General features: G+C 33.5%; 2 protein-coding genes across 2 annotated transcripts; one reads left to right on the top strand and one right to left on the bottom strand.

The window, feature by feature from the left end:
• The first annotated feature begins 266 nt into the window (after positions 1–266).
• Positions 267–4,800, top strand: LOC126681392 (uncharacterized). Its single transcript, XM_056105842.1, has 11 exons — positions 267–632; positions 1,003–1,845; positions 2,042–2,414; positions 2,551–2,642; positions 2,738–2,827; positions 2,918–3,130; positions 3,232–3,369; positions 3,445–3,686; positions 3,765–3,888; positions 4,036–4,553; positions 4,632–4,800. The coding sequence occupies exons 1-11, from the start codon at positions 267–269 to the stop codon at positions 4,798–4,800; spliced, it is 3,168 nt and encodes a 1,055-aa protein (XP_055961817.1).
• A 478-nt stretch (positions 4,801–5,278) lies between these two features.
• On the bottom strand, positions 5,279–7,125 carry LOC126681391 (uncharacterized). The gene is made up of 3 exons (XM_050376932.1): positions 6,699–7,125; positions 5,829–6,442; positions 5,279–5,707 (listed from the first exon to the last, which is right to left on the bottom strand). The coding sequence occupies exons 1-3, from the start codon at positions 7,123–7,125 to the stop codon at positions 5,279–5,281; spliced, it is 1,470 nt and encodes a 489-aa protein (XP_050232889.1).
• Between the last annotated feature and the right edge of the window lie 19,474 nt (positions 7,126–26,599).

The raw sequence follows: 26,599 nt of genomic DNA, 5'->3' as shown, positions 1-26,599 counted from the left end.
TTCCTTGACGGTTTTCTGCGATCGTTCCTATAAAGTGCTCGTTATTTCAATCATCCATTGCTACTGCCATTAATTCTAGGTATTTTCTTATTTTTTCTATTTTTGTTTGCATGTTGTGTATTCTATTTCGGTTTCATGTATTCTTGTTTTTGATTTTGATTTTATATTGTTTTATGTATTATGTTCTTAATTCTAGGTATTTTCTGATTTTTCTAATTGGAGTTTGCATGTTTTCTATTCTGTTTTTTATTATTAGATTTTGAAAAATGGTTAATACAAGGTCTGATGATGATATTGATAAGAGCTTAAATGAGATTGCGGCTCATGCGAAGAAGCCTCAAACTCCTGTTGTTAAGCCTGTTAGCAAGGAAAAACAAAAACGAACTCTGAAATCTCCTTGTAAGAAAGCTGGTGTTAAGTCTCCTGTAAAGAAAAAACAGAAAATTAATGTTCAATCTGCTTCTGCTTCAGTGAAGAAGGTTAAGAATGTTACTGGTAAGAAGAATGTTAAGGTTGTTTCTGAAGAATCTGATAATGAACCTTATTCAGATACTGAAAAAAATGTTCGTCATAGAAGACCAAATCGAAGACGCTTATTTGCTCATAAAGATGTTCCTTCAAGTAATAATAAGGTAACTAACTGTTTTTATTATGATATTTCTTATTTTTCTATGTTGATATTATGGTTTTAAATTATAATTAGGTGATTTTAAAACTGTTTGATATTATATGAATATGTTTGCAACTATATGAAACTGTTTGCAACTGTATTAATCTGATTTAGCAACTGTTTGAAATTGTCCTAAAAACAGGATAACATGTATCAGCAATTATTTGAAACTGTTTGCAACTGTATTAATCTGATTTAGCAACTGTTTGAAACTGTTTTAATTTGTAATTGAAACTGTTTTATCAACCTTAAATGATATAATTGCTATTTATGTATTGTTATTTATTATAATGTATATTGTTTTTTAATTATGCTTTGTTGTTAATTTTCAGAATTTTGACTTTGTGGTTGATCCAAGGAAGCACTTTTTTGGAAAAGTCAATGTTCCATATTCATTTTCTGTTTGTGCAAATATTAGGAGAATTCTATCGAAGGATCAGTTTGTCAAGCTTAAGGATAGTTGCTTTGGTATTTTTTTTGATTTTGATAGCGCTCTTATGCAACATCAGTTGATACATTCTTTGATGTTAAGGGAGGTTTATTTTTCAGATGATAAAGAGTTGTGGTTTGATATTTGTAGTAGGAAAATGAGATTTAGTATGTATGAGTTTGTTATTCTTACTGGATTGCGTTGTTTCAGGGATGAATCTGATTATTCTGAATTCTGCCATTCTAGTAGTTTTTGTGATAAATATTTCAAAGATGAATCTAAGGTTAGTAGAAAAGTTATTGAGAAAAATTTTATGTCTCGTTGTTGGGAAAATGATAATGAGGACGCTGTGAAGTTTGCTAAGATATATTTGATTCAGTGTCTTCTATTATCTACTCATTCTGAAACTAGAGTTGAGATGAAGCTTGTACATTTGATTGACTGTGAGAGATTTGATGAATTTCCTTGGGGCAGATATATCTTTGAAAAAACAGTAGGTGCTTTAAAGCATAAGCTAGTTGGTGTGAGTTCAGAGGATTACCAAAACAACGGTTATTTTTACAGATTAAGCGGATTTCCGTATATTATTCAGATATGGTTTTATGAGTGCTTGGTTCGTGTACCCGACTTTCTTGTCAAGTTAGCCAAATCTGAAGCGTCTCCTCGTATGCTACGTTGGAAACCAAATGACGTATCGGACTTAAAGGATGTGGACTACAAACTTTTCAAAGATAGCATGATGAAGGTAATTATTCTGATATCATATTCATTTTATTTTAAATATATGTGGTCTTTGTATACTTTATAAAGCTTTTAATTAGTAGTTGCAATAACAGTTGCAAAGGGTTGCAGTAATAGTTGCAAAGGGTTGTAAACTGTTTCATTTTGTATTTATCTGATTTAAACTTCTATTTTTTATAATTGGTTGTTTGTTATTTTAGGTTTCAATGAAGAACATAGAAGCTACTGAAGATGAAGTATCGGGTTTAGATTTTGGTGGGTTAGGTCCTCAACCTGATGAGAATGAATTAGGTTTTAACGACTCAGTTGCTGCCGAAAATGTTATTGGTGAGGAGAATGTCGATGGGGGTGGTGGTGTTCCTGTTCATAATCTTGTGCAGTCATTATGTTCAAAGTTTTTTAAGGACTTTAAAGCTGATATTGTTCGCGATTTGAAGGCGTATGTGGACAGTAAATTTGAAGTTTTAAAGAAAGATATTTCATCGCTTGAGAAAAGAGTTGATTTAATTGAAAATTTAAAGTTTCAAACGGAGGATGATGAGAAGACTGAATCTGATGATGATACGATTTTGTGTTGAAAAAGGTATATTTTATACTTTTAGTTATATTTTCATTTTATTTTTTTATGAATATTGATTTTTTTACTGATTTTTTTTTCATTTATTTATTTATTTTTTAAAGAAAAATGATACAAAAGAGCATGTTGAAGTTACTGAATTTAATAAGGAAGCTGATATTCAAGATGATGTAAAAATCGAGAAGAACTCTCGTGATGGTTTAGCTGATATGAGCAATGAGAAGGTAAATTTTATATTTAATACTTTTATAAACTGTTGTATTCGCATTTGTATTCATTTATATAAACTGTTTTAAACTATTTCTTTTTTTGTTTTTAGCATGACAATGATGAAACTACTCATGATGCTAGTGATCTTAATTTCCCTAGTACTTACGAGAAACAAATTGATTCTATTACTCATGAGATGGTAAGAATTTATATACCTTGTCGGTGCATTTTATTATTGTTTTAAAAAAATGTTTTAAACTTTTTTATTTTTATTTTTGATTTATGCAAGATTAATGATCAAAGTGAAGGTGTTGGTGATGTAAATGAGAGTACGGTTGCTGTTGTTCTAGAAAAAGTTAATGATCAAACTGATGTTATCGGTGTTGAAAATGAGAGTACTATTGATGAGGCTCTAGAAAAAGAGAATGTTCAAACTGATTCTCTTGGTGTTGTTAATGAGAGTACTGTTGATGTGGCTATAGAAAAAGTGAATGTTCTAGAGGTACAATAGTTATTCTTAACTTTTTTTAAACAGTTATAATTTATTATATCTACTGTTATATACTCTTATAAACTATTTTATTTTGTTTGTTCTATTCTAAGGGCGATAATGCGTCGGAAAAACCTCTTCCCGCTACATCTTCTTTTTTGGAAAATCTTGATGGAAAGTACATTGATGCTATTGTAACTGCAGCTGAATTACAAAATTTAGTTGATACAGCAACATATGTACCTACAAAGGTATGTTCTTTAACTTTTTCTTTGAATATGCCAATATTTATTTTATTAACTTATTATTTTGTTTAAATTTTGCAGGTTACAAAATATCAACGCAAGAGAAAGGTTAATCCTTCAAGTGTGCTGAAATCTCCATTCAAATGTTTTGATACACCTGAAAAAATTAAGAATATGGGCAATGTATTTAGAGATCATTGTCCACTAACTGTTGAAAATGTTGGAGAGAAGCATAATCTTGATTGGGAGGCGGAGTTTTACAATTGGGTAGAGATTGACATCGTTGATTTGCCGACTAAGAACGTAAAGGGAAAAAAGAAAAGGTAATCTACTATTATTACTATTATATTTTTAATTTTATTTTATTTAACAATTTTTAATATTTATTATTATGTTTACAGCAATGAATTGTATAAATTGAAATCAAGAAAGTTGGTTCCAACTATGTCTCTTGGTGGCGAATGCGTTTCAAAGAAGGATTTCTTTTACAAACTCTCTGAAAGTGGTTGCTATTTGGAGTCTGATGTAAGTATTTTTAATTAATTTGAAACTGTATTTTATTTTTATATACTATTATAAACTGTTATATTCTCTAATAGATTATCTTATAAACTGTTATAACTATTTTAGACATTTTTTATGCTATTAATTTTCTGTTTGTTTTTTTCATAGCATATTGATATTCTCTTTGGATATTTGCGGAAGAAATGTTCTATATTACGGAATGGCTATACTGTCCTTGGCATCGCCTTTGACGCATTTGTTCAAGCAACATATAAATCTTTGTTGGAGGGCAAGGAAATAGGGGATTGGATGTACCATGACACTATGTTTAATATAATTCTAGGAGAGGAAGGATATTATCCAATCGCTTGGTGTGATAAGAAGAACGTTATTTTTGCTATTCATTTAAAGGTTGATGGAAAGGAGCAAGATCATTTTATTCTGGCGAGAATGGACTTTGACCACCGTTGCTTCTACGTCTACAATTTTTTATCCTCTGATTTCTACAATTGTATTGCTATGTCAGTGGTGCGCGGTTATGCAACAGTTTTGCCTTTTTTCCTAGACGAGGTTGGATTTTATGAACGGAATGATATTGATTTTAATTCTGAAGCTTATGTCGGTAAGGGGCGTACTGAACCTTTTCGTGTTGCTCTTGTTGTGAACATGCCTCAACAAAGTAAAGGGTATGTTTCTTAACTGTTTTCATTTTCATTATTTAACAATTATGTTTTCTTATTTTTTTTTATTTTTTCATTTTTTAGAGATTGTGGAGTTTTCATCACAACTTTTGCTGAATATCTTATCGAAGGACGAGATATTAGTGCTGATTTTGTGAAGATTGAAAATATTGATATTTACCGGAGAAGATATGCTACAAATTTATACATGTATGGTTTGTGGAAGAATTTTAGTGGTTATGTGTCTGAGTAGTTCATTTTAGAATACTCTGGTTGCTATTGTTTTGTTTGTTGAACTATTGTTTTTAGTTTTATATGACAATATGTAATTTTCATATTTTTGTATTGTTTGACTTTGTATCTTTCTATCTGTTATTACATTTGACTATTCTAGTGGAAGTTGTTTTTTGTAAACCGTATGCAACTGTTATATAAACATTTATATTTCATTTTAAACTGACTTATATACTATTGCAAACTGTATATAATAGTTTATAAAGATTTTTCATTTTGATTTGTTCCATAAAGTCTTATATGTTTTTGAAATGATTTGAAATTGTTTTATATACTGTTATATACAGTTTGCAACTGATCTAAAAATTATTTTATATAAAGAGACGGATTGTAACTTTTTTCAATGCTATTATGTAAATTGTCTTACAATGAATTCAATAAGAAAAAAATTATTTAAAACTGTTCAAAAATATTAAAAAATACAAACAAGAATTGTATCAATTTTTTGGAGGATTTCTACATGTCTTCTTATTATGACCATATTTTTCACATCTTCCACATCTGTTTTTGTTTGACTTTTCATTTGGTCCTTTGATCCTTTGTTTTCTTGGTCTACCTGCTTTAACCTTTCCCTTTGGTGTTAGAACAACTTGATTTTTTATTTCTATTGGAATATCCCATGATTCTTCGTTTGCAATTGGATAGACTATGTCTTCATAAGCAGTTAGCATTTCGTTCTTTGTGTAATACTTTGAGCAGTATTCATAAGGATCCTGATGCCTGTCATTAAAAACAGCTAAAGCATGTATGCACGGTATCATATCCAATTGAAACCTTTTGCATGTACAAGTTCTTTCCATAATATTGACTGTGTTTGTTTTGTCACCATTACTAACTTTGAATATTTCATCACTTGTTTGCTCCACCTACAAAGAAAAGTAAAAAAATTATAATTTACACTGTTTGAAACTGTAATAGAAATTGTTATAAAATCCGTTTGATAAGGTTAGAAACTGTTTGCAACGTTTATAACTGGTAATAACTAACCTCTAGTTTAATGCAGTTTATGAAGCTCTCCCTCAAACTTTCTTCATGTTTAGGCATCAGTGTTGTAATTGTACATCTTGCCAAATGTCTGTTTTTATAACTCCATCTCTGAGTTAAGCTTCTCAAGTATTCAAATAACATTGAGGCAGGTAGCTCTCTTGCTTTGTTGATGGCGGCATTCAATGATTCAGCTGTGTTTGATGTCATGATATTGAATCTATTATGGACTGATTTTGATAATGCCCATTTTTCATATCCCACATCTTCAAGATATGGTTTTACTCGGCTGTCCAAAGCATCCATTTCTGCAATTTGGTAGTTAAATTCTGTTTCTGTGTAGGCCTTAGCAGCAGCTAGAAATATGTCCTTTATTTCCTTTTGCTTTCTTCTAAATTTTACCTTCAAATTGTTAAGCAAATGGAAAATACATACCCCATGTTTAACTTCTTCACCATACACATCTGTTATTGCATTTTTTATGCTTTCATGTCGGTCTGAAATTATGCACATTCCTTCTCTCACACCGTAAACTTCCATCATACTTTCAAAAAACCAATTCCATGAATTGTTATTCTCAGAGTCTGTCACTGCATAGGCAAGAGGGAAAATTTTTCCTGTATACAATATAAAATTAATTAATATATTAACTTTATAAAATACAAAATAATCATAAATATGTTGAAAGAATATATAATTGAAACGGTTTGCAACGGTTTTATACTATAGGTGATACAGTTGTAAACTGTATTAAAGACTATTAAAAATAAAAAAAACTTATATGAAACGGTTTGCAATAGTTTTTTACTTTATCTGCAACTGTTGTAAACTGTATTTATGAATGTTTCATAATCAAAAAATTTAAAATCTTACCAACTGAATCATGGGTCGAAGCCGCAAGTAGTGTTCCACCATATGGACCTTTTAAGAATGTTCCATCCACTACAACAATAGGCATGCAATGTTTCCATCCTTTTATTGATGCATTGAGTGCCATGAATGCATATAGAAAAGCAGAATCTTCATCAGTTTCTAATTTTACATAGGATCCGGGGTTTGTTGTTTTTACCATGTGTAAATAACTTGGAAGTTGCGCAAATGATTCTTTTGGTGTTCCTCTTATTAGATCAATAGCTTTTCCTCTACATCTCCAAGCTCTCCAATAGTCCATATCAACACTGTAGTCATTTTTCATGTCTCGCCTAATGTCATTTGGTGTATAAATCGTCTTCACATCAATGAACTTATGTTTTATAATATTTGCAATGACGGTTGAACTAGCTTGACATTGACTGCCCATTCTCTTTTCCAAACTGTAATACCCCGTAATTTTAAGTAATTAGAATATGCCACGAGGTCAAATTGGAGTAATCAAAATATTAAAAATAATATTTTGTGGGTTCGAATATTAAGAAAAATATTCGGAAAGACTAAATTTAATAGTCAAAAGATAATAGTAGGTTTGACTATTTAAGATTATTAAATCACGGGAAGTGATTTAATAGATTCGGAATACGTAAATTAAATTTAAACGTAAATTTAATTTATACGAATCCGTAAAAGAGTATCGTAATAATATGAGTTTAAAATTTAAATCGGGAATTTAAATTTTAATAAACGAGTGTGAACGGGAATAATAAATTTGAAAATACTCTTTAGCGTCGTATAAATTGATATATTGATAATTAAAATATCAATGTACCACTCTAAATGGAGAGTTTAAGATTTCGGACAAAACCCCGAAATTAAAATGTCGAAACTCGGAAAGCTCGACGAGTTATGGACGGATATAAGTTAAGATATATATATAAATATATATATTAAAAAAATAAAAGAAAAAGAAAATAAAAAGAATGAGGCGGTGGAGAAGTGGGCGCCAAGTTGGAAAAATGTCCACTTTGATCCCTGAACTTTTAACTTTAATTAGTTTCAGTTATAAACTAATTAAATGTTATTAGTTGGTCTAAATTAAATATAAAATCATATATAAGTCCCGAGCGAATAATTTTGGTGTCATTATTCGCGAAATAATTCGAAGAAGCTACGGTTCAATTTTCATTAAATTTGGACGTAGTAATTTTATTTAAGTGGGACTGATTTAGACCTAATAAATCTTTGGAGATTTATTTAAAAACTAAAATATAAGTCGGATGCGAATAAAAATTATATTTTTATTCGTTTTATATTTTATTGAATTTTTGGGTAAAGTTTTGTAAAATTTGGAATTAGTCTCCGTTTGGACTACGGTCGACTAATTAAAATCAGAGTTAAAGTGCATGATTGAGCTAATACCTAATGGTACTTTAGCCAAATCATTTCTCTATAAATAGAGAAGAGGGGCAGCCTCACTTCCTTGTGCAGGGAAGGAGGGACCTGCTTGCTAGGCTTAGCAAGCAGAGGTGAGACTGTGCAGGCGCAGCGCGATCCGATTTCGCGATTCCGACTTCGATTTCTTTGGTAGTCCGGTAGTATGAGGTAATAATCGATAATTAGTAATCGATTAAATAGAAAATAAATTAAAATATTATAAACATAGGAATCACGTCGGGAATCGGCCCGGGAACAAAGTTCCGAGGATGACCTAACGGTGTACACGAACGTACACAAAAGTGCACGAACGTGCACAAGGTGCACGAACGTGTACCATGTGCACGAACGTGCATTGGCCAAGGGTTGTGCACGAACGTGCACAGACAGTGCACGAACGTGCACAGGCCCTACACGGACGTGTAGTCCGACTCCGACGGGGTCTTTTCATGCGGCGAATCCGAGGGGACTTCGTCTAGTAGGACGGTGCGTTTACCGTCAGTTAGTAAATGTTTAAAGGTGAACATATTAAAATGATATAAGTCTATACCAAGAGTGGTATTATATATTGAACGAGAAGTTCAATATTGAGATTAGTTTATGTGTTTGTTTATGGAGTTGTCTATAAACAGAAATGGTATTTGAGTCTATCGTTTATACGATAGGACTAGAGTTATAAATTCAATGTCCAATGAGTTTTGACATTTGAATTTTAATTAGATCCGACGAGTGGTCGATTTAGTGAGCCAAACACCAACGTGTTTGACTGACAAGCTTGCTTGGAGCTTACGTTTTTAAAAATGAGGACGACAGTACTGTGAGTTTTACTTTGTGGTTTTTACTTTTGAATATTTATATTTAAACTGTTTTTAAATAACAAATCGCACTAGTATAATTAACCATGAAAGATCCATTGGAACAAACTTCCTATTGGTTTTCAATAGGACTGTGTGATCACCAGTAGTACGCTAGATACGAGCCTGTGTCTGACATAGAGGTCAGTTAATGTCATTGGGCGTTGGAAGTGCTAGCGACCCTGACTTAACAGTCTGAGACGGCAGTAACGGTTACGGTCACAGGCAGTACTGTGACGGCAGTTTCACGGTTACGGTCCAGACACCCGGCTTAGACGGCAGTGATTCAGTTCACGGTCTAAGGCCTATATTGTGTAGGTTGAGACCCATACAATAGTCTGTCTTGTAGGGTTTCATCTGGATCGACTAATTGGTAATATTTTTGATATGTATAAATGTTTTACATATATGCGATTTAAATATTCAATTGTAAATATGTGAACTCACTCAGAAATATTTATATTTCTGACCCTCCCCAATGTTTACCTTTCAGGTAATCAAGTACGAGGTCGGACTTCCACAATAATTCTGGAAGTCAATGTCAGCCATACCTCTAGAGCTGCAAGTAGTCGGGTACTGGGAAGTCTGTCTTTTTATTTACAGCAGTTCAAACTTATTTTAATATACTCTGATTTGAACTACTGTATATGTATATGATTGAAAAGCTGCGTGTTTTCTAAAATGCTAGGACCAGGTGTTTGAGTGACACACTGGTTTCATGTGTTTAGCATTTTAAGATTGTATTGGAAATAGAGCAGGTGCGTCAACTGATATTGATGTTTGCGCTCTGATTTCTTTAAATACAATCAGGGTCTTAAGACTCAGTTTTCAGAAATGTGTTTACATTAAACAAGAGAAAGGTTTTAACGATACTTTCTGAAAACAGATCATATGTGATATATGATCTTGAATTGCGATCGCGTTTTTGATAAAGGTGTTAAAGTATTTCTGCAACGAGGTTGCAAACCTTTTTATGTTTTAAAACGCAAAAAATTTATAAAGGATTTTAGGCTTACTACGGGTTTCGGAGCAACCACTCCCATTCCCTAGCGCCGGTCGTGATCCACGAATTTGGGTCGTGACAAAGTTGGTATCAGAGCAATGGTTCTCGGACTTGAGAATTTAAAAACATTGCTGATACGTGTCAAGTAAGTCGTGTATGCAATGGTTCTCGGACTTGAGAATTTAAAAACATTGCTGATACGTGTCAAGTAAGTCGTGTATGCAATGGTTCTCGGACTTGAGAATTTAAAAACATTGCTGATACATGGAAATAAAGTATGGGGTAGATGTCATAGGTACTCATAGGAACTACTGCAGCACATAGGATTCGAGTCATGTCTCCTACATATATTCTTATGTTTCATAGGTTCTCAGCCTTCCCTTTTGGGATATAAGACTGCGATATACGCTTGCGAGTCGTCTAGATAATTCGATAACGATGCTTGAATATCAAGCATGGAAATAACGTGAAGACACTGTCGAAGTCATTTGATAGTTGTACAAGGAGACGATTGACAAAGGAAGTACGAATTCAGAAAAGTGGAGTAGTTGTGGAGAAATCTTACTGGTTACAGAGTTTAGGGTCAGGAGGAAACTTACAAAAACCAAATGATATAACCTGCTATGGTTATTCATTTAAATGATTTTAAAAGCATAATTATGCCTAAAGATGAGACGTCATCACCTTAGTGCACAATTATGCAGATGTTTTAAAAAGTGAATTTTTGAACAAATTGTTTTGAAAGGGCCCAAAGATGATTGAAATATTTCAAACAGATTTGTTTTTCTTGTAAGTATACCTAGACCAGAACTCTGTAACAAAAGTAAATACTCGAGATCAAGTAGTAAGCGATTCTCGAGGGGGCAACAGAAGCATACAAGAGTGGAAGTTGGAGAATAAAGTTGTGACTGGGAAGTACACAGCTATTTGTAGTTAAATGAACTACAACAGGTATCCGAATATCAATGCATATCCGAGCTATGACAAGTTAAGGATAAGAATATCCTTAAACAAGGTATTTAGGGAATTGTACCCTGAGACACTAGAAGTAAGAAAGGAGAGATATAACCTACTGATCGAGCAGTGATTAAGACGTTAGAGATACGTGATTTCTCACTAGTGATTAGTATAACTTGAGTTTAGGAAGACTTAAGGATAAGTGGAAGACACACGAATCAAGGTGTAGTAGATAGAGATAGCGTATTGGTGAAGCGAGTTTCAGATGATGTCTGAAAATCGACAGGGTGTAGTAAAACCCTGATAACTTTTAATTGAACCATTGGATCGGTTTAATTTTGGAATATGGTGTTCCTAAAACGGTTACCTAGAGATTAACCGTTGCGATCGTCGAACGGAGAGGTAGACGATAGTTGTTTTTGAAAGTAACGATAGGAAACTTGCGTGAATTTTGGCAGTGAGCCAAAAGTGCAAGTGATGAAATTATGAATTATAGAGTTTAATTAACTTAGGATTATCAATGTAAGCTCCATAAATATGTAAATGAATTTGAAAACTGTTAGTGGTTTCAAATTGTGAAAATTCCGATAACCGGGCCTAGTGACTGTGAAGTCTTGGCTGGCTGATGCGGAATATACATATAGAGTACATATATTCTGAATGTCGGGCCTGAAATATTTAAAGTATGGCCGACCAAAAGTGGAAAGTGTGAAACATATGTTTTATTTTTAATATGAATGTTTTGAAAATGGAGCTAGAAGTTGATAATCAGTTAAATAAATATACAAGTGGCTATAGAGCATTGAGAATGACTCTTAGCTGTGAGCGAGAAGACTATAGATAGAAAGCTAAGAGGTAATACTTAGCGATAGCTAGATCAAAGATGTAAGATCTGAGAATTTTATGCATCAGAATGAATGAAAGATTCTGAGTAAGCCATAGTTTGAGGTAAATAACATGTTAAGAGTAGAAATATCCGGATATTAAGATAAGAGTTCCGCGATAATAAAAGGAAAAAGACTGTTGACCCGTGAAGGGACACATCATATAGTAAAGATATATGAGGAGATAAGAAAGTGATATAGAAAGTAACGTCGTATTGAAACGAGTTACGATGAAATAGGCGTACGAGTGAAAGGTAAATCGCTTATTACATTAAGAGAGGATGTACATAGAAAAGAAGTACAAAGTCTAAGAGCTTATATTAAAGAATTATATAAGCTATAAATGCATAATAAGAAGAGAGAACATAAGTTGTGACTGATATGTATCGATATTGTGAGTAACGTGGAAATGTTTTATCGATATGTATGATTATTAATTTGACTTTACCGAACTATGATGTAAGTAAAGTCACTAATTTAAGATCAATTGAGATTGAAATAAGATACACTGACAGTGAAGGTGTCAGTAGTAGACATAATTATAGGAGTGCAAAAGAGTATTGCACGAAGAGAGATAGAGAAGTATAATAGAAATACGCCTCGCACGTTTGTTAAACGTGGAAACAAAAGAAGTTAAACTAAAGCCTACCATGAAGGTAGTATAAGTTAAATTCGATAAGTGGATTTGCAGAACGTAGTATGAGTACTACTAGTTCTGATGTGGACATGGAGTGAGCGAACACTTCAACTGTCCTTATGAGATATATAAGAACAAGGAGTCAAGCTACTTCTAGATTATTTCTGGAAGTGGTGTTAATGGACAATGAGTCTGTGTGACTAATAGAGGAAGGATACGCACAATGTGTGCGACCAGTGTTATAAATTCTGAGAGAACGTCAGAATTAAGTTAAGATTTCCAAAAGTGAGTGACATTTTGGAAACACTAAAAGTCTTAGATGACTTCTAGTTAATCTCAGAAAGATCAATGTGATTAATAAGTGGAAGTAACCAGTATGGTTAATGAAATTAGTAATTTCTTAAGTTTCGCAGAGGACTGCGAACACTGCTTGCAAGAGTTTTCATAATTCTTTGCATCAGTAATGGAATTCCAACAAGAAAGTGCGAAATTTGATTAGGCAAATCAACATGAGATAGGATGTGGAGATTTATAAGGAATGATTGACTATATATAGTGCAAGTATTAGCACTATTCATAAGATGATGAAAGAATCAAGTAAAGATATGTTATAATATATAACATAATCGAGTTATAGAAAATGTTCCTCGATGGCTGAAAAAGCGCGAGGTAAATTGTCGATGTAGGAGTTGGAATTGACAAAAGTTATGGTCACACTGAAAGTCGAAAGACACTAGTAGTGTGACATAAAGTGCAAACTATTTAAGATAATAAAAGATATTGTGATAGAAGTCGAGAGACACTTCGTGTAGGATAATGTGGACATTACCTACGAACTAAAGGTCAATGGATGTTGATTTTTAGACAGGAAAAGATGCTTGGTAAGTAAAAACCAAAAGATTATGATATAAGAAGAATATCATATAGAGATCTTACAACCTAACTGTAAAGAGAAAGTTAGTGAGTTGTATATCAGAGTAGCGTAGTGGAAGTGTGGAGGTTTGTAGAAATTATATGCATACTACAATACTGTGCTAGCGACCATTAAGTAAGACATTCAAATTTTGAATAGTCAAGTGTTGGAAGTCTATTGACATAACCAAGTATAAGATAAAGTGGAAACACTCCAGTTGAGTATATGATGGAATGTCTGATATAATATATGATGGAGTATGTGCTAGATGTAGATCAGCAAAGAGAAGTTTGCGATTTCAGTATTATTGACAAAATACTGAAACAAGACGATAGATTGTGTGAACTAGACATGTATAGTCTGAGTATCACATAAAGTGTTTTGTCAAAGTACCACGAAGAGGTACTACGAAGTCATAGAAGTGTGTCGTTGGAACAATATGAGTAAGGCTATGACAAGGATAGTTGTAAATGTCTAAAGGACTAGTAAGTCAAATTGGAATGCCAGTGACTATACTGAATTTGGCAACTATTGCCAGAATTAAAATGGAAATGAGAAGAGATGTCGAAGGATTTATAGTCAAAATACCTAAGTATTAGGAAAGTTTTGACTCAATGTAAATGGTGGTGAACAGTATGATGAAGATCATGCGTTTCATACTCTCAAAACTTTGCAAATAGCAGCAAGTTGATGAGAGTTAAAACGATAAAGGTGAAGTCTATGGACGACTAAAACTTGTGACAAGTTTTAGATCAGTCAACAGACAGTAGTATCGTTTGTTGCCCATAAGTAACAAACGACTTAAAGGGGTAAACCCAGTAGTAAGATTATACACAACCCTAAGTGTATGCTAATTGTGGAATTGAAATAGTATATACGATTAAGAGAATCGTTTAAATACTAACTAATGCTATAAGAAGCATTAGGCAATCAAAGAAATATATCTTCTTTGTGTTAAGAAAAGTGAGGCAAAGGAAAGTGGAAAGAGAGAGAGATCGTGTAAGTATATACGATTGAACAGTGTAAGAATTTACGCTTTATTGACAGACGAAGAACATTCAGTGAAAGACACTGATCCGATGATGAAACGTAATTGAGAAGTTGAGAGGAATACGATAAAGAATATAACCTAGGTTATAACGAAATGTGAAGTGTTAACTCCAAGTCACGATGAATCGTGACATATAAGGAAATTGCATAAAAATGCAACCGACGAGCTAGCGTCGTGATAAGTATTTCGTGTATCGTACACGAATAGTGTAAGGATGGATTTTAGAATCTACCTCTAGTAGAAATAAACTTATGCTACATAAAGCATAAGGATCGAGGTATGAAAGATTTTAAGGGTTAATAAAATTATGTGGCTAAGATTTTAAATCCGAGGACGAATTTTTATAAGGAGGGGAGAATGTAATACCCCGTAATTTTAAGTAATTAGAATATGCCACGAGGTCAAATTGGAGTAATCAAAATATTAAAAATAATATTTTGTGGGTTCGAATATTAAGAAAAATATTCGGAAAGACTAAATTTAATAGTCAAAAGATAATAGTAGGTTTGACTATTTAAGATTATTAAATCACGGGAAGTGATTTAATAGATTCGGAATACGTAAATTAAATTTAAACGTAAATTTAATTTATACGAATCCGTAAAAGAGTATCGTAATAATATGAGTTTAAAATTTAAATCGGGAATTTAAATTTTAATAAACGAGTGTGAACGGGAATAATAAATTTGAAAATACTCTTTAGCGTCGTATAAATTGATATATTGATAATTAAAATATCAATGTACCACTCTAAATGGAGAGTTTAAGATTTCGGACAAAACCCCGAAATTAAAATGTCGAAACTCGGAAAGCTCGACGAGTTATGTACGAATATAAGTTAAGATATATATATAAATATATATATTAAAAAAATAAAAGAAAAAGAAAATAAAAAGAATGAGGCGGTGGAGAAGTGGGCGCCAAGTTCGAAAAATGTCCACTTTGATCCCTGAACTTTTAACTTTAATTAGTTTCAGTTATAAACTAATTAAATGTTATTAGTTGGTCTAAATTAAATATAAAATCATATATAAGTCCCGAGCGAATAATTTTGGTGTCATTATTCACGAAATAATTCGAAGAAGCTACGGTTCAATTTTCATTAAATTTGGACGTAGTAATTTTATTTAAGTGGGACTGATTTAGACCTAATAAATCTTTGGAGATTTATTTAAAAAATAAAATATAAGTCGGATGCGAATAAAAATTATATTTTTATTCGTTTTATATTTTATTAAATTTTTGGGTAAAGTTTTGTAAAATTTGGAATTAGTCTCCGTTTGGACTACGGTCGACTAATTAAAATCAGAGTTAAAGTGCATGATTGAGCTAATACCTAATGGTACTTTAGCCAAATCATTTCTCTATAAATAGAGAAGAGGGGCAGCCTCACTTCCTTGTGCAGGGAAGGAGGGACCTGCTTGCTAGGCTTAGCAAGCAGAGGTGAGACTGTGCAGGCGCAGCGCGATCCGATTTCGCGATTCCGACTTCGATTTCTTCGGTAGTCCGGTAGTATGAGGTAATAATCGATAATTAGTAATCGATTAAATAGAAAATAAATTAAAATATTATAAACATAGGAATCACGTCGGGAATCGGCCCGGGAACAAAGTTCCGAGGATGACCTAACGGTGTACACGAACGTACACAAAAGTGCACGAACGTGCACAAGGTGCACGAACGTGCATTGGCCAAGGGTTGTGCACGAACGTGCACAGACAGTGCACGAACGTGCACAGGCCCTACACGGACGTGTAGTCCGACTCCGACGGGGTCTTTTCATGCGGCGAATCCGAGGGGACTTCGTCTAGTAGGACGGTGCGTTTACCGTCAGTTAGTAAATGTTTAAAGGTGAACATATTAAAATGATATAAGTCTATACCAAGAGTGGTATTATATATTGAACGAGAAGTTCAATATTGAGATTAGTTTATGTGTTTGTTTATGGAGTTGTCTATAAACAGAAATGGTATTTGAGTCTATCGTTTATACGATAGGACTAGAGTTATAAATTCAATGTCCAATGAGTTTTGACATTTGAATTTTAATTAGATCCGACGAGTGGTCGATTTAGTGAGCCAAACACCAACGTGTTTGACTGACAAGCTTGCTTGGAGCTTACGTTTTTAAAAATGAGGACGACAGTACTGTGAGTTTTACTTTGTGGTTTTTACTTTTGAATATTTATATTTAAACTGTTTTTAAATAACAAATCGCACTAGTATAATTAACCATGAAAGATCCATTGGAACAAACTTCCTATTGGTTTTCAATATGACTGTGTGATCACCAGTAGTACGCTAGATACGAGCCTGTGTCTGACATAGAGGTCAGTTAATGTCATTGGGCGTTGGAAGTGCTAGCGACCCTGACTTAACAGTCTGAGACGGCAGCAACGGTTACGGTCACAGGCAGTACTGTGACGGCAGTTTCACGGTTACGGTCCAGACACCCGGCTTAGACGGCAGTGATTCAGTTCACGGTCTAAGGCCTATATTGTGTAGGTTGAGACCCATACAATAGTCTGTCTTGTAGGGTTTCATCTGGATCGACTAATTGGTAATATTTTTGATATGTATAAATGTTTTACATATATGCGATTTAAATATTCAATTGTAAATATGTGAACTCACTCAGAAATATTTATATTTCTGACCCTCCCCAATGTTTACCTTTCAGGTAATCAAGTACGAGGTCGGACTTCCACAATAATTCTGGAAGTCAATGTCAGCCATACCTCTAGAGCTGCAAGTAGTCGGGTACTGGGAAGTCTGTCTTTTTATTTACAGCAGTTCAAACTTATTTTAATATACTCTGATTTGAACTACTGTATATGTATATGATTGAAAAGCTGCGTGTTTTCTAAAATGCTAGGACCAGGTGTTTGAGTGACACACTGGTTTCATGTGTTTAGCATTTTAAGATTGTATTGGAAATAGAGCAGGTGCGTCAACTGAGATTGATGTTTGCGCTCTGATTTCTTTAAATACAATCAGGGTCTTAAGACTCAGTTTTCAGAAATGTGTTTACATTAAACAAGAGAAAGGTTTTAACGATACTTTCTGAAAACAGATCATATGTGATATATGATCTTGAATTGCGATCGCGTTTTTGATAAAGGTGTTAAAGTATTTCTGCAACGAGGTTGCAAACCTTTTTATGTTTTAAAACGCAAAAAATTTATAAAGGATTTTAGGCTTACTACGGGTTTCGGAGCAACCACTCCCATTCCCTAGCGCCGGTCGTGATCCACGAATTTGGGTCGTGACAAAGTTGGTATCAGAGCAATGGTTCTCGGACTTGAGAATTTAAAAACATTGCTGACACGTGTCAAGTAAGTCGTGTATGCAATGGTTCTCGGACTTGAGAATTTAAAAACATTGCTGATACGTGTCAAGTAAGTCGTGTATGCAATGGTTCTCGGACTTGAGAATTTAAAAACATTGCTGATACATGGAAATAAAGTATGGGGTAGATGTCATAGGTACTCATAGGAACTACTGCAGCACATAGGATTCGAGTCATGTCTCCTACATATATTCTTATGTTTCATAGGTTCTCAGCCTTCCCTTTTGGGATATAAGACTGCGATATACGCTTGCGAGTCGTCTAGATAATTCGATAACGATGCTTGAATATCAAGCATGGAAATAACGTGAAGACACTGTCGAAGTCATTTGATAGTTGTACAAGGAGACGATTGACAAAGGAAGTACGAATTCAGAAAAGTGGAGTAGTTGTGGAGAAATCTTACTGGTTACAGAGTTTAGGGTCAGGAGGAAACTTACAAAAACCAAATGATATAACCTGCTATGGTTATTCATTTAAATGATTTTAAAAGCATAATTATGCCTAAAGATGAGACGTCATCACCTTAGTGCACAATTATGCAGATGTTTTAAAAAGTGAATTTTTGAACAAATTGTTTTGAAAGGGCCCAAAGATGATTGAAATATTTCAAACAGATTTGTTTTTCTTGTAAGTATACCTAGACCAGAACTCTGTAACAAAAGTAAATACTCGAGATCAAGTAGTAAGCGATTCTCGAGGGGGCAACAGAAGCATACAAGAGTGGAAGTTGGAGAATAAAGTTGTGACTGGGAAGTACACAGCTATTTGTAGTTAAATGAACTACAACAGGTATCCGAATATCAATGCATATCCGAGCTATGACAAGTTAAGGATAAGAATATCCTTAAACAAGGTGTTTAGGGAATTGTACCCTGAGACACTAGAAGTAAGAAAGGAGAGATATAACCTACTGATCGAGCAGTGATTAAGACGTTAGAGATACGTGATTTCTCACTAGTGATTAGTATAACTTGAGTTTAGGAAGACTTAAGGATAAGTGGAAGACACACGAATCAAGGTGTAGTAGATAGAGATAGCGTATTGGTGAAGCGAGTTTCAGATGATGTCTGAAAATCGACAGGGTGTAGTAAAACCCTGATAACTTTTAATTGAACCATTGGATCGGTTTAATTTTGGAATATGGTGTTCCTAAAACGGTTACCTAGAGATTAACCGTTGCGATCGTCGAACGGAGAGGTAGACGATAGTTGTTTTTGAAAGTAACGATAGGAAACTTGCGTGAATTTTGGCAGTGAGCCAAAAGTGCAAGTGATGAAATTATGAATTATAGAGTTTAATTAACTTAGGATTATCAATGTAAGCTCCATAAATATGTAAATGAATTTGAAAACTGTTAGTGGTTTCAAATTGTGAAAATTCCGATAACCGGGCCTAGTGACTGTGAAGTCTTGGCTGGCTGATGCGGAATATACATATAGAGTACATATATTCTGAATGTCGGGCCTGAAATATTTAAAGTATGGCCGACCAAAAGTGGAAAGTGTGAAACATATGTTTTATTTTTAATATGAATGTTTTGAAAATGGAGCTAGAAGTTGATAATCAGTTAAATAAATATACAAGTGGCTATAGAGCATTGAGAATGACTCTTAGCTGTGAGCGAGAAGACTATAGATAGAAAGCTAAGAGGTAATACTTAGCGATAGCTAGATCAAAGATGTAAGATCTGAGAATTTTATGCATCAGAATGAATGAAAGATTCTGAGTAAGCCATAGTTTGAGGTAAATAACATGTTAAGAGTAGAAATATCCGGATATTAAGATAAGAGTTCCGCGATAATAAAAGGAAAAAGACTGTTGACCCGTGAAGGGACACATCATATAGTAAAGATATATGAGGAGATAAGAAAGTGATATAGAAAGTAACGTCGTATTGAAACGAGTTACGATGAAATAGGCGTACGAGTGAAAGGTAAATCGCTTATTACATTAAGAGAGGATGTACATAGAAAAGAAGTACAAAGTCTAAGAGCTTATATTAAAGAATTATATAAGCTATAAATGCATAATAAGAAGAGAGAACATAAGTTGTGACTGATATGTATCGATATTGTGAGTAACGTGGAAATGTTTTATCGATATGTATGATTATTAATTTGACTTTACCGAACTATGATGTAAGTAAAGTCACTAATTTAAGATCAATTGAGATTGAAATAAGATACACTGACAGTGAAGGTGTCAGTAGTAGACATAATTATAGGAGTGCAAAAGAGTATTGCACGAAGAGAGATAGAGAAGTATAATAGAAATACGCCTCGCACGTTTGTTAAACGTGGAAACAAAAGAAGTTAAACTAAAGCCTACCATGAAGGTAGTATAAGTTAAATTCGATAAGTGGATTTGCAGAACGTAGTATGAGTACTACTAGTTCTGATGTGGACATGGAGTGAGCGAACACTTCAACTGTCCTTATGAGATATATAAGAACAAGGAGTCAAGCTACTTCTGGATTATTTCTGGAAGTGGTGTTAATGGACAATGAGTCTGTGTGACTAATAGAGGAAGGATACGCACAATGTGTGCGACCAGTGTTATAAATTCTGAGAGAACGTCAGAATTAAGTTAAGATTTCCAAAAGTGAGTGACATTTTGGAAACACTAAAAGTCTTAGATGACTTCTAGTTAATCTCAGAAAGATCAATGTGATTAATAAGTGGAAGTAACCAGTATGGTTAATGAAATTAGTAATTTCTTAAGTTTCGCAGAGGACTGCGAACACTGCTTGCAAGAGTTTTCATAATTCTTTGCATCAGTAATGGAATTCCAACAAGAAAGTGCGAAATTTGATTAGGCAAATCAACATGAGATAGGATGTGGAGATTTATAAGGAATGATTGACTATATATAGTGCAAGTATTAGCACTATTCATAAGATGATGAAAGAATCAAGTAAAGATATGTTATAATATATAACATAATCGAGTTATAGAAAATGTTCCTCGATGGCTGAAAAAGCGCGAGGTAAATTGTCGATGTAGGAGTTGGAATTGACAAAAGTTATGGTCACACTGAAAGTCGAAAGACACTAGTAGTGTGACATAAAGTGCAAACTATTTAAGATAATAAAAGATATTGTGATAGAAGTCGAGAGACACTTCGTGTAGGATAATGTGGACATTACCTACGAACTAAAGGTCAATGGATGTTGATTTTTAGACAGGAAAAGATGCTTGGTAAGTAAAAACCAAAAGATTATGATATAAGAAGAATATCATATAGAGATCTTACAACCTAACTGTAAAGAGAAAGTTAGTGAGTTGTATATCAGAGTAGCGTAGTGGAAGTGTGGAGGTTTGTAGAAATTATATGCATACTACAATACTGTGCTAGCGACCATTAAGTAAGACATTCAAATTTTGAATAGTCAAGTGTTGGAAGTCTATTGACATAACCAAGTATAAGATAAAGTGGAAACACTCCAGTTGAGTATATGATGGAATGTCTGATATAATATATGATGGAGTATGTGCTAGATGTAGATCAGCAAAGAGAAGTTTGCGATTTCAGTATTATTGACAAAATACTGAAACAAGACGATAGATTGTGTGAACTAGACATGTATAGTCTGAGTATCACATAAAGTGTTTTGTCAAAGTACCACGAAGAGGTACTACGAAGTCATAGAAGTGTGTCGTTGGAACAATATGAGTAAGGCTATGACAAGGATAGTTGTAAATGTCTAAAGGACTAGTAAGTCAAATTGGAATGCCAGTGACTATACTGAATTTGGCAACTATTGCCAGAATTAAAATGGAAATGAGAAGAGATGTCGAAGGATTTATAGTCAAAATACCTAAGTATTAGGAAAGTTTTGACTCAATGTAAATGGTGGTGAACAGTATGATGAAGATCATGCGTTTCATACTCTCAAAACTTTGCAAATAGCAGCAAGTTGATGAGAGTTAAAACGATAAAGGTGAAGTCTATGGACGACTAAAACTTGTGACAAGTTTTAGATCAGTCAACAGACAGTAGTATCGTTTGTTGCCCATAAGTAACAAACGACTTAAAGGGGTAAACCCAGTAGTAAGATTATACACAACCCTAAGTGTATGCTAATTGTGGAATTGAAATAGTATATACGATTAAGAGAATCGTTTAAATACTAACTAATGCTATAAGAAGCATTAGGCAATCAAAGAAATATATCTTCTTTGTGTTAAGAAAAGTGAGGCAAAGGAAAGTGGAAAGAGAGAGAGATCGTGTAAGTATATACGATTGAACAGTGTAAGAATTTACGCTTTATTGACAGACGAAGAACATTCAGTGAAAGACACTGATCCGATGATGAAACGTAATTGAGAAGTTGAGAGGAATACGATAAAGAATATAACCTAGGTTATAACGAAATGTGAAGTGTTAACTCCAAGTCACGATGAATCGTGACATATAAGGAAATTGCATAAAAATGCAACCGACGAGCTAGCGTCGTGATAAGTATTTCGTGTATCGTACACGAATAGTGTAAGGATGGATTTTAGAATCTACCTCTAGTAGAAATAAACTTATGCTACATAAAGCATAAGGATCGAGGTATGAAAGATTTTAAGGGTTAATAAAATTATGTGGCTAAGATTTTAAATCCGAGGACGAATTTTTATAAGGAGGGGAGAATGTAATACCCCGTAATTTTAAGTAATTAGAATATGCCACGAGGTCAAATTGGAGTAATCAAAATATTAAAAATAATATTTTGTGGGTTCGAATATTAAGAAAAATATTCGGAAAGACTAAATTTAATAGTCAAAAGATAATAGTAGGTTTGACTATTTAAGATTATTAAATCACGGGAAGTGATTTAATAGATTCGGAATACGTAAATTAAATTTAAACGTAAATTTAATTTATACGAATCCGTAAAAGAGTATCGTAATAATATGAGTTTAAAATTTAAATCGGGAATTTAAATTTTAATAAACGAGTGTGAACGGGAATAATAAATTTGAAAATACTCTTTAGCGTCGTATAAATTGATATATTGATAATTAAAATATCAATGTACCACTCTAAATGGAGAGTTTAAGATTTCGGACAAAACCCCGAAATTAAAATGTCGAAACTCGGAAAGCTCGACGAGTTATGTACGAATATAAGTTAAGATATATATATAAATATATATATTAAAAAAATAAAAGAAAAAGAAAATAAAAAGAATGAGGCGGTGGAGAAGTGGGCGCAAAGTTGGAAAAATGTCCACTTTGATCCCTGAACTTTTAACTTTAATTAGTTTCAGTTATAAACTAATTAAATGTTATTAGTTGGTCTAAATTAAATATAAAATCATATATAAGTCCCGAGCGAATAATTTTGGTGTCATTATTCACGAAATAATTCGAAGAAGCTACGGTTCAATTTTCATTAAATTTGGACGTAGTAATTTTATTTAAGTGGGACTGATTTAGACCTAATAAATCTTTGGAGATTTATTTAAAAACTAAAATATAAGTCGGATGCGAATAAAAATTATATTTTTATTCGTTTTATATTTTATTGAATTTTTGGGTAAAGTTTTGTAAAATTTGGAATTAGTCTCCGTTTGGACTACGGTCGACTAATTAAAATCAGAGTTAAAGTGCATGATTGAGCTAATACCTAATGGTACTTTAGCCAAATCATTTCTCTATAAATAGAGAAGAGGGGCAGCCTCACTTCCTTGTGCAGGGAAGGAGGGACCTGCTTGCTAGGCTTAGCAAGCAGAGGTGAGACTGTGCAGGCGCAGCGCGATCCGATTTCGCGATTCCGACTTCGATTTCTTCGGTAGTCCGGTAGTATGAGGTAATAATCGATAATTAGTAATCGATTAAATAGAAAATAAATTAAAATATTATAAACATAGGAATCACGTCGGGAATCGGCCCGGGAACAAAGTTCCGAGGATGACCTAACGGTGTACACGAACGTACACAAAAGTGCACGAACGTGCACAAGGTGCACGAACGTGTACCATGTGCACGAACGTGTACCATGTGCACGAACGTGCATTGGCCAAGGGTTGTGCACGAACGTGCACAGACAGTGCACGAACGTGCACAGGCCCTACACGGACGTGTAGTCCGACTCCGACGGGGTCTTTTCATGCGGCGAATCCGAGGGGACTTCGTCTAGTAGGACGGTGCGTTTACCGTCAGTTAGTAAATGTTTAAAGGTGAACATATTAAAATGATATAAGTCTATACCAAGAGTGGTATTATATATTGAACGAGAAGTTCAATATTGAGATTAGTTTATGTGTTTGTTTATGGAGTTGTCTATAAACAGAAATGGTATTTGAGTCTATCGTTTATACGATAGGACTAGAGTTATAAATTCAATGTCCAATGAGTTTTGACATTTGAATTTTAATTAGATCCGACGAGTGGTCGATTTAGTGAGCCAAACACCAACGTGTTTGACTGACAAGCTTGCTTGGAGCTTACGTTTTTAAAAATGGGGACGACAGTACTGTGAGTTTTACTTTGTGGTTTTTACTTTTGAATATTTATATTTAAACTGTTTTTAAATAACAAATCGCACTAGTATAATTAACCATGAAAGATCCATTGGAACAAACTTCCTATTGGTTTTCAATAGGACTGTGTGATCACCAGTAGTACGCTAGATACGAGCCTGTGTCTGACATAGAGGTCAGTTAATGTCATTGGGCGTTGGAAGTGCTAGCGACCCTGACTTAACAGTCTGAGACGGCAGTAACGGTTACGGTCACAGGCAGTACTGTGACGGCAGTTTCACGGTTACGGTCCAGACACCCGGCTTAGACGGCAGTGATTCAGTTCACGGCCTAAGGCCTATATTGTGTAGGTTGAGACCCATACAATAGTCTGTCTTGTAGGGTTTCATCTGGATCGACTAATTGGTAATATTTTTGATATGTATAAATGTTTTACATATATGCGATTTAAATATTCAATTGTAAATATGTGAACTCACTCAGAAATATTTATATTTCTGACCCTCCCCAATGTTTACCTTTCAGGTAATCAAGTACGAGGTCGGACTTCCACAATAATTCTGGAAGTCAATGTCAGCCATACCTCTAGAGCTGCAAGTAGTCGGGTACTGGGAAGTCTGTCTTTTTATTTACAGCAGTTCAAACTTATTTTAATATACTCTGATTTGAACTACTGTATATGTATATGATTGAAAAGCTGCGTGTTTTCTAAAATGCTAGGACCAGGTGTTTGAGTGACACACTGGTTTCATGTGTTTAGCATTTTAAGATTGTATTGGAAATAGAGCAGGTGCGTCAACTGAGATTGATGTTTGCGCTCTGATTTCTTTAAATACAATCAGGGTCTTAAGACTCAGTTTTCAGAAATGTGTTTACATTAAACAAGAGAAAGGTTTTAACGATACTTTCTGAAAACAGATCATATGTGATATATGATCTTGAATTGCGATCGCGTTTTTGATAAAGGTGTTAAAGTATTTCTGCAACGAGGTTGCAAACCTTTTTATGTTTTAAAACGCAAAAAATTTATAAAGGATTTTAGGCTTACTACGGGTTTCGGAGCAACCACTCCCATTCCCTAGCGCCGGTCGTGATCCACGAATTTGGGTCGTGACACAAACGGCAAGTATGAATATCAACAAATTTGCGGATCACAAATGCTTTTGTGTAACCAATCTTTGAAGCGTATAGATTCCATTGACATTCTTCATCAACACATTTTAACCTGTATTGCCTTGTGCATGATCTGATTACCTGTTATAAACCATGTTGTACACCATTAGAAACTGTATATGAAACGAACTTTTAAACTGTATGCATGTGTTGTAAACGGTTGAATACAGTTTAGGAAGTACAAAACAATTGAAACTGTTATATAAACACTTCGAAACTATATTTGAAAATGTACTACACGGTTATAAACTAAAAAGGATATTGATTTATAAACTGTTAGAAACTGTTGTAAACTGTTAAAGAAACAGTAGTAATAAAAAGTAATCTAATAAATTATATGTACCTTGAATTGAAAATATTTTGATAGTGCATAGAGGCTTATTTCACTCTTCAATGAATTTTTATCCCTGTACTTTTTCCCAATTTCTATATCCCTTGAACCTTGAACAAATTCTTGGAAGTCTTCCTCAAGATATGTCTCTCCAATATCAGATAAAAGATTTGCATATTCAATCATATTCATGCTATTCTCTGATGTCTCTCTTAATGCTGAAGATTCTCCTTCCATAGACAACATGTTATTTTGTAAAACCAATTCCATGTTATCTTGGTTTACAGTTGCATTTGATGTCTCACTAGAATAGACTCTTTTCCTCTTTTTCTCTAATGTTACACATATTCTATATTTTGTAATGTCATTATCTTTTCTCTTAAGCTCTTTGTAGAATGTAAGACCTGCATCATCTTCAATACTTATTGGAGGACAATCATCACTGATTTTGTACTTAATAACTAATTTATTTTGTTTAAGCTGAATCTTCATTTCAGTAGAGATTATATCAACAAGATTTGTGAAGTTACAATTCTTTGGTAATATGATTCCAGATACTCTATAATTTGAATAAGATGAATTATCTTCCCATGAGCCATCATATTGTAATAAAATCTGTAAATCTTCCATTCCTGAAGTAAAAATTAAAGTAGTAAATAATTTAGATACTGTTATAAACTGTACTATACTTTATTTTATATAATTATAAACTGTTTTGTTTAGTTTTTAAATTATTGCAACTGTTATCAACTATTGTAAACACAAATTAAAATAAAACAGAAAATGTATGAATCTGATAATATAAAAAAATTAAAATAATTAGAAAATCAAAATTATACTG

This window comes from Mercurialis annua, linkage group LG5 (genome assembly GCF_937616625.2).
Source record: "Mercurialis annua linkage group LG5, ddMerAnnu1.2, whole genome shotgun sequence".
Taxonomy (NCBI): domain Eukaryota; kingdom Viridiplantae; phylum Streptophyta; class Magnoliopsida; order Malpighiales; family Euphorbiaceae; genus Mercurialis; species Mercurialis annua.
Note: the sequence above shows the minus strand (reverse complement) of the source record. Positions and strands in the feature narration are given on the sequence as shown.

What these genes read in the sequence shown, in the direction of transcription:
- LOC126681391 (XM_050376932.1), bottom strand. Translation starts at nt 7,125, where the DNA reads ATGGGCAGTCAATGTCAAGCTAGTTCAACCGTCATTGCAAATATTATA. An exon ending in TTCGACCCATGATTCAGTTG is followed by an intron (nt 6,443 to 6,698) that starts GTAAGATTTTAA and finishes TATTGTATACAG; the next exon opens with GAAAAATTTTCCCTCTTGCC. An exon ending in TAAACTGCATTAAACTAGAG is followed by an intron (nt 5,708 to 5,828) that starts GTTAGTTATTAC and finishes TTTTCTTTGTAG; the next exon opens with GTGGAGCAAACAAGTGATGA.
- LOC126681392 (XM_056105842.1), top strand. Translation starts at nt 267, where the DNA reads ATGGTTAATACAAGGTCTGATGATGATATTGATAAGAGCTTAAATGAG. An exon ending in TGATGATGATACGATTTTGT is followed by an intron (nt 2,415 to 2,550) that starts GTTGAAAAAGGT and finishes AGCATGTTGAAG; the next exon opens with TTACTGAATTTAATAAGGAA. An exon ending in CTGATATGAGCAATGAGAAG is followed by an intron (nt 2,643 to 2,737) that starts GTAAATTTTATA and finishes TTTTGTTTTTAG; the next exon opens with CATGACAATGATGAAACTAC.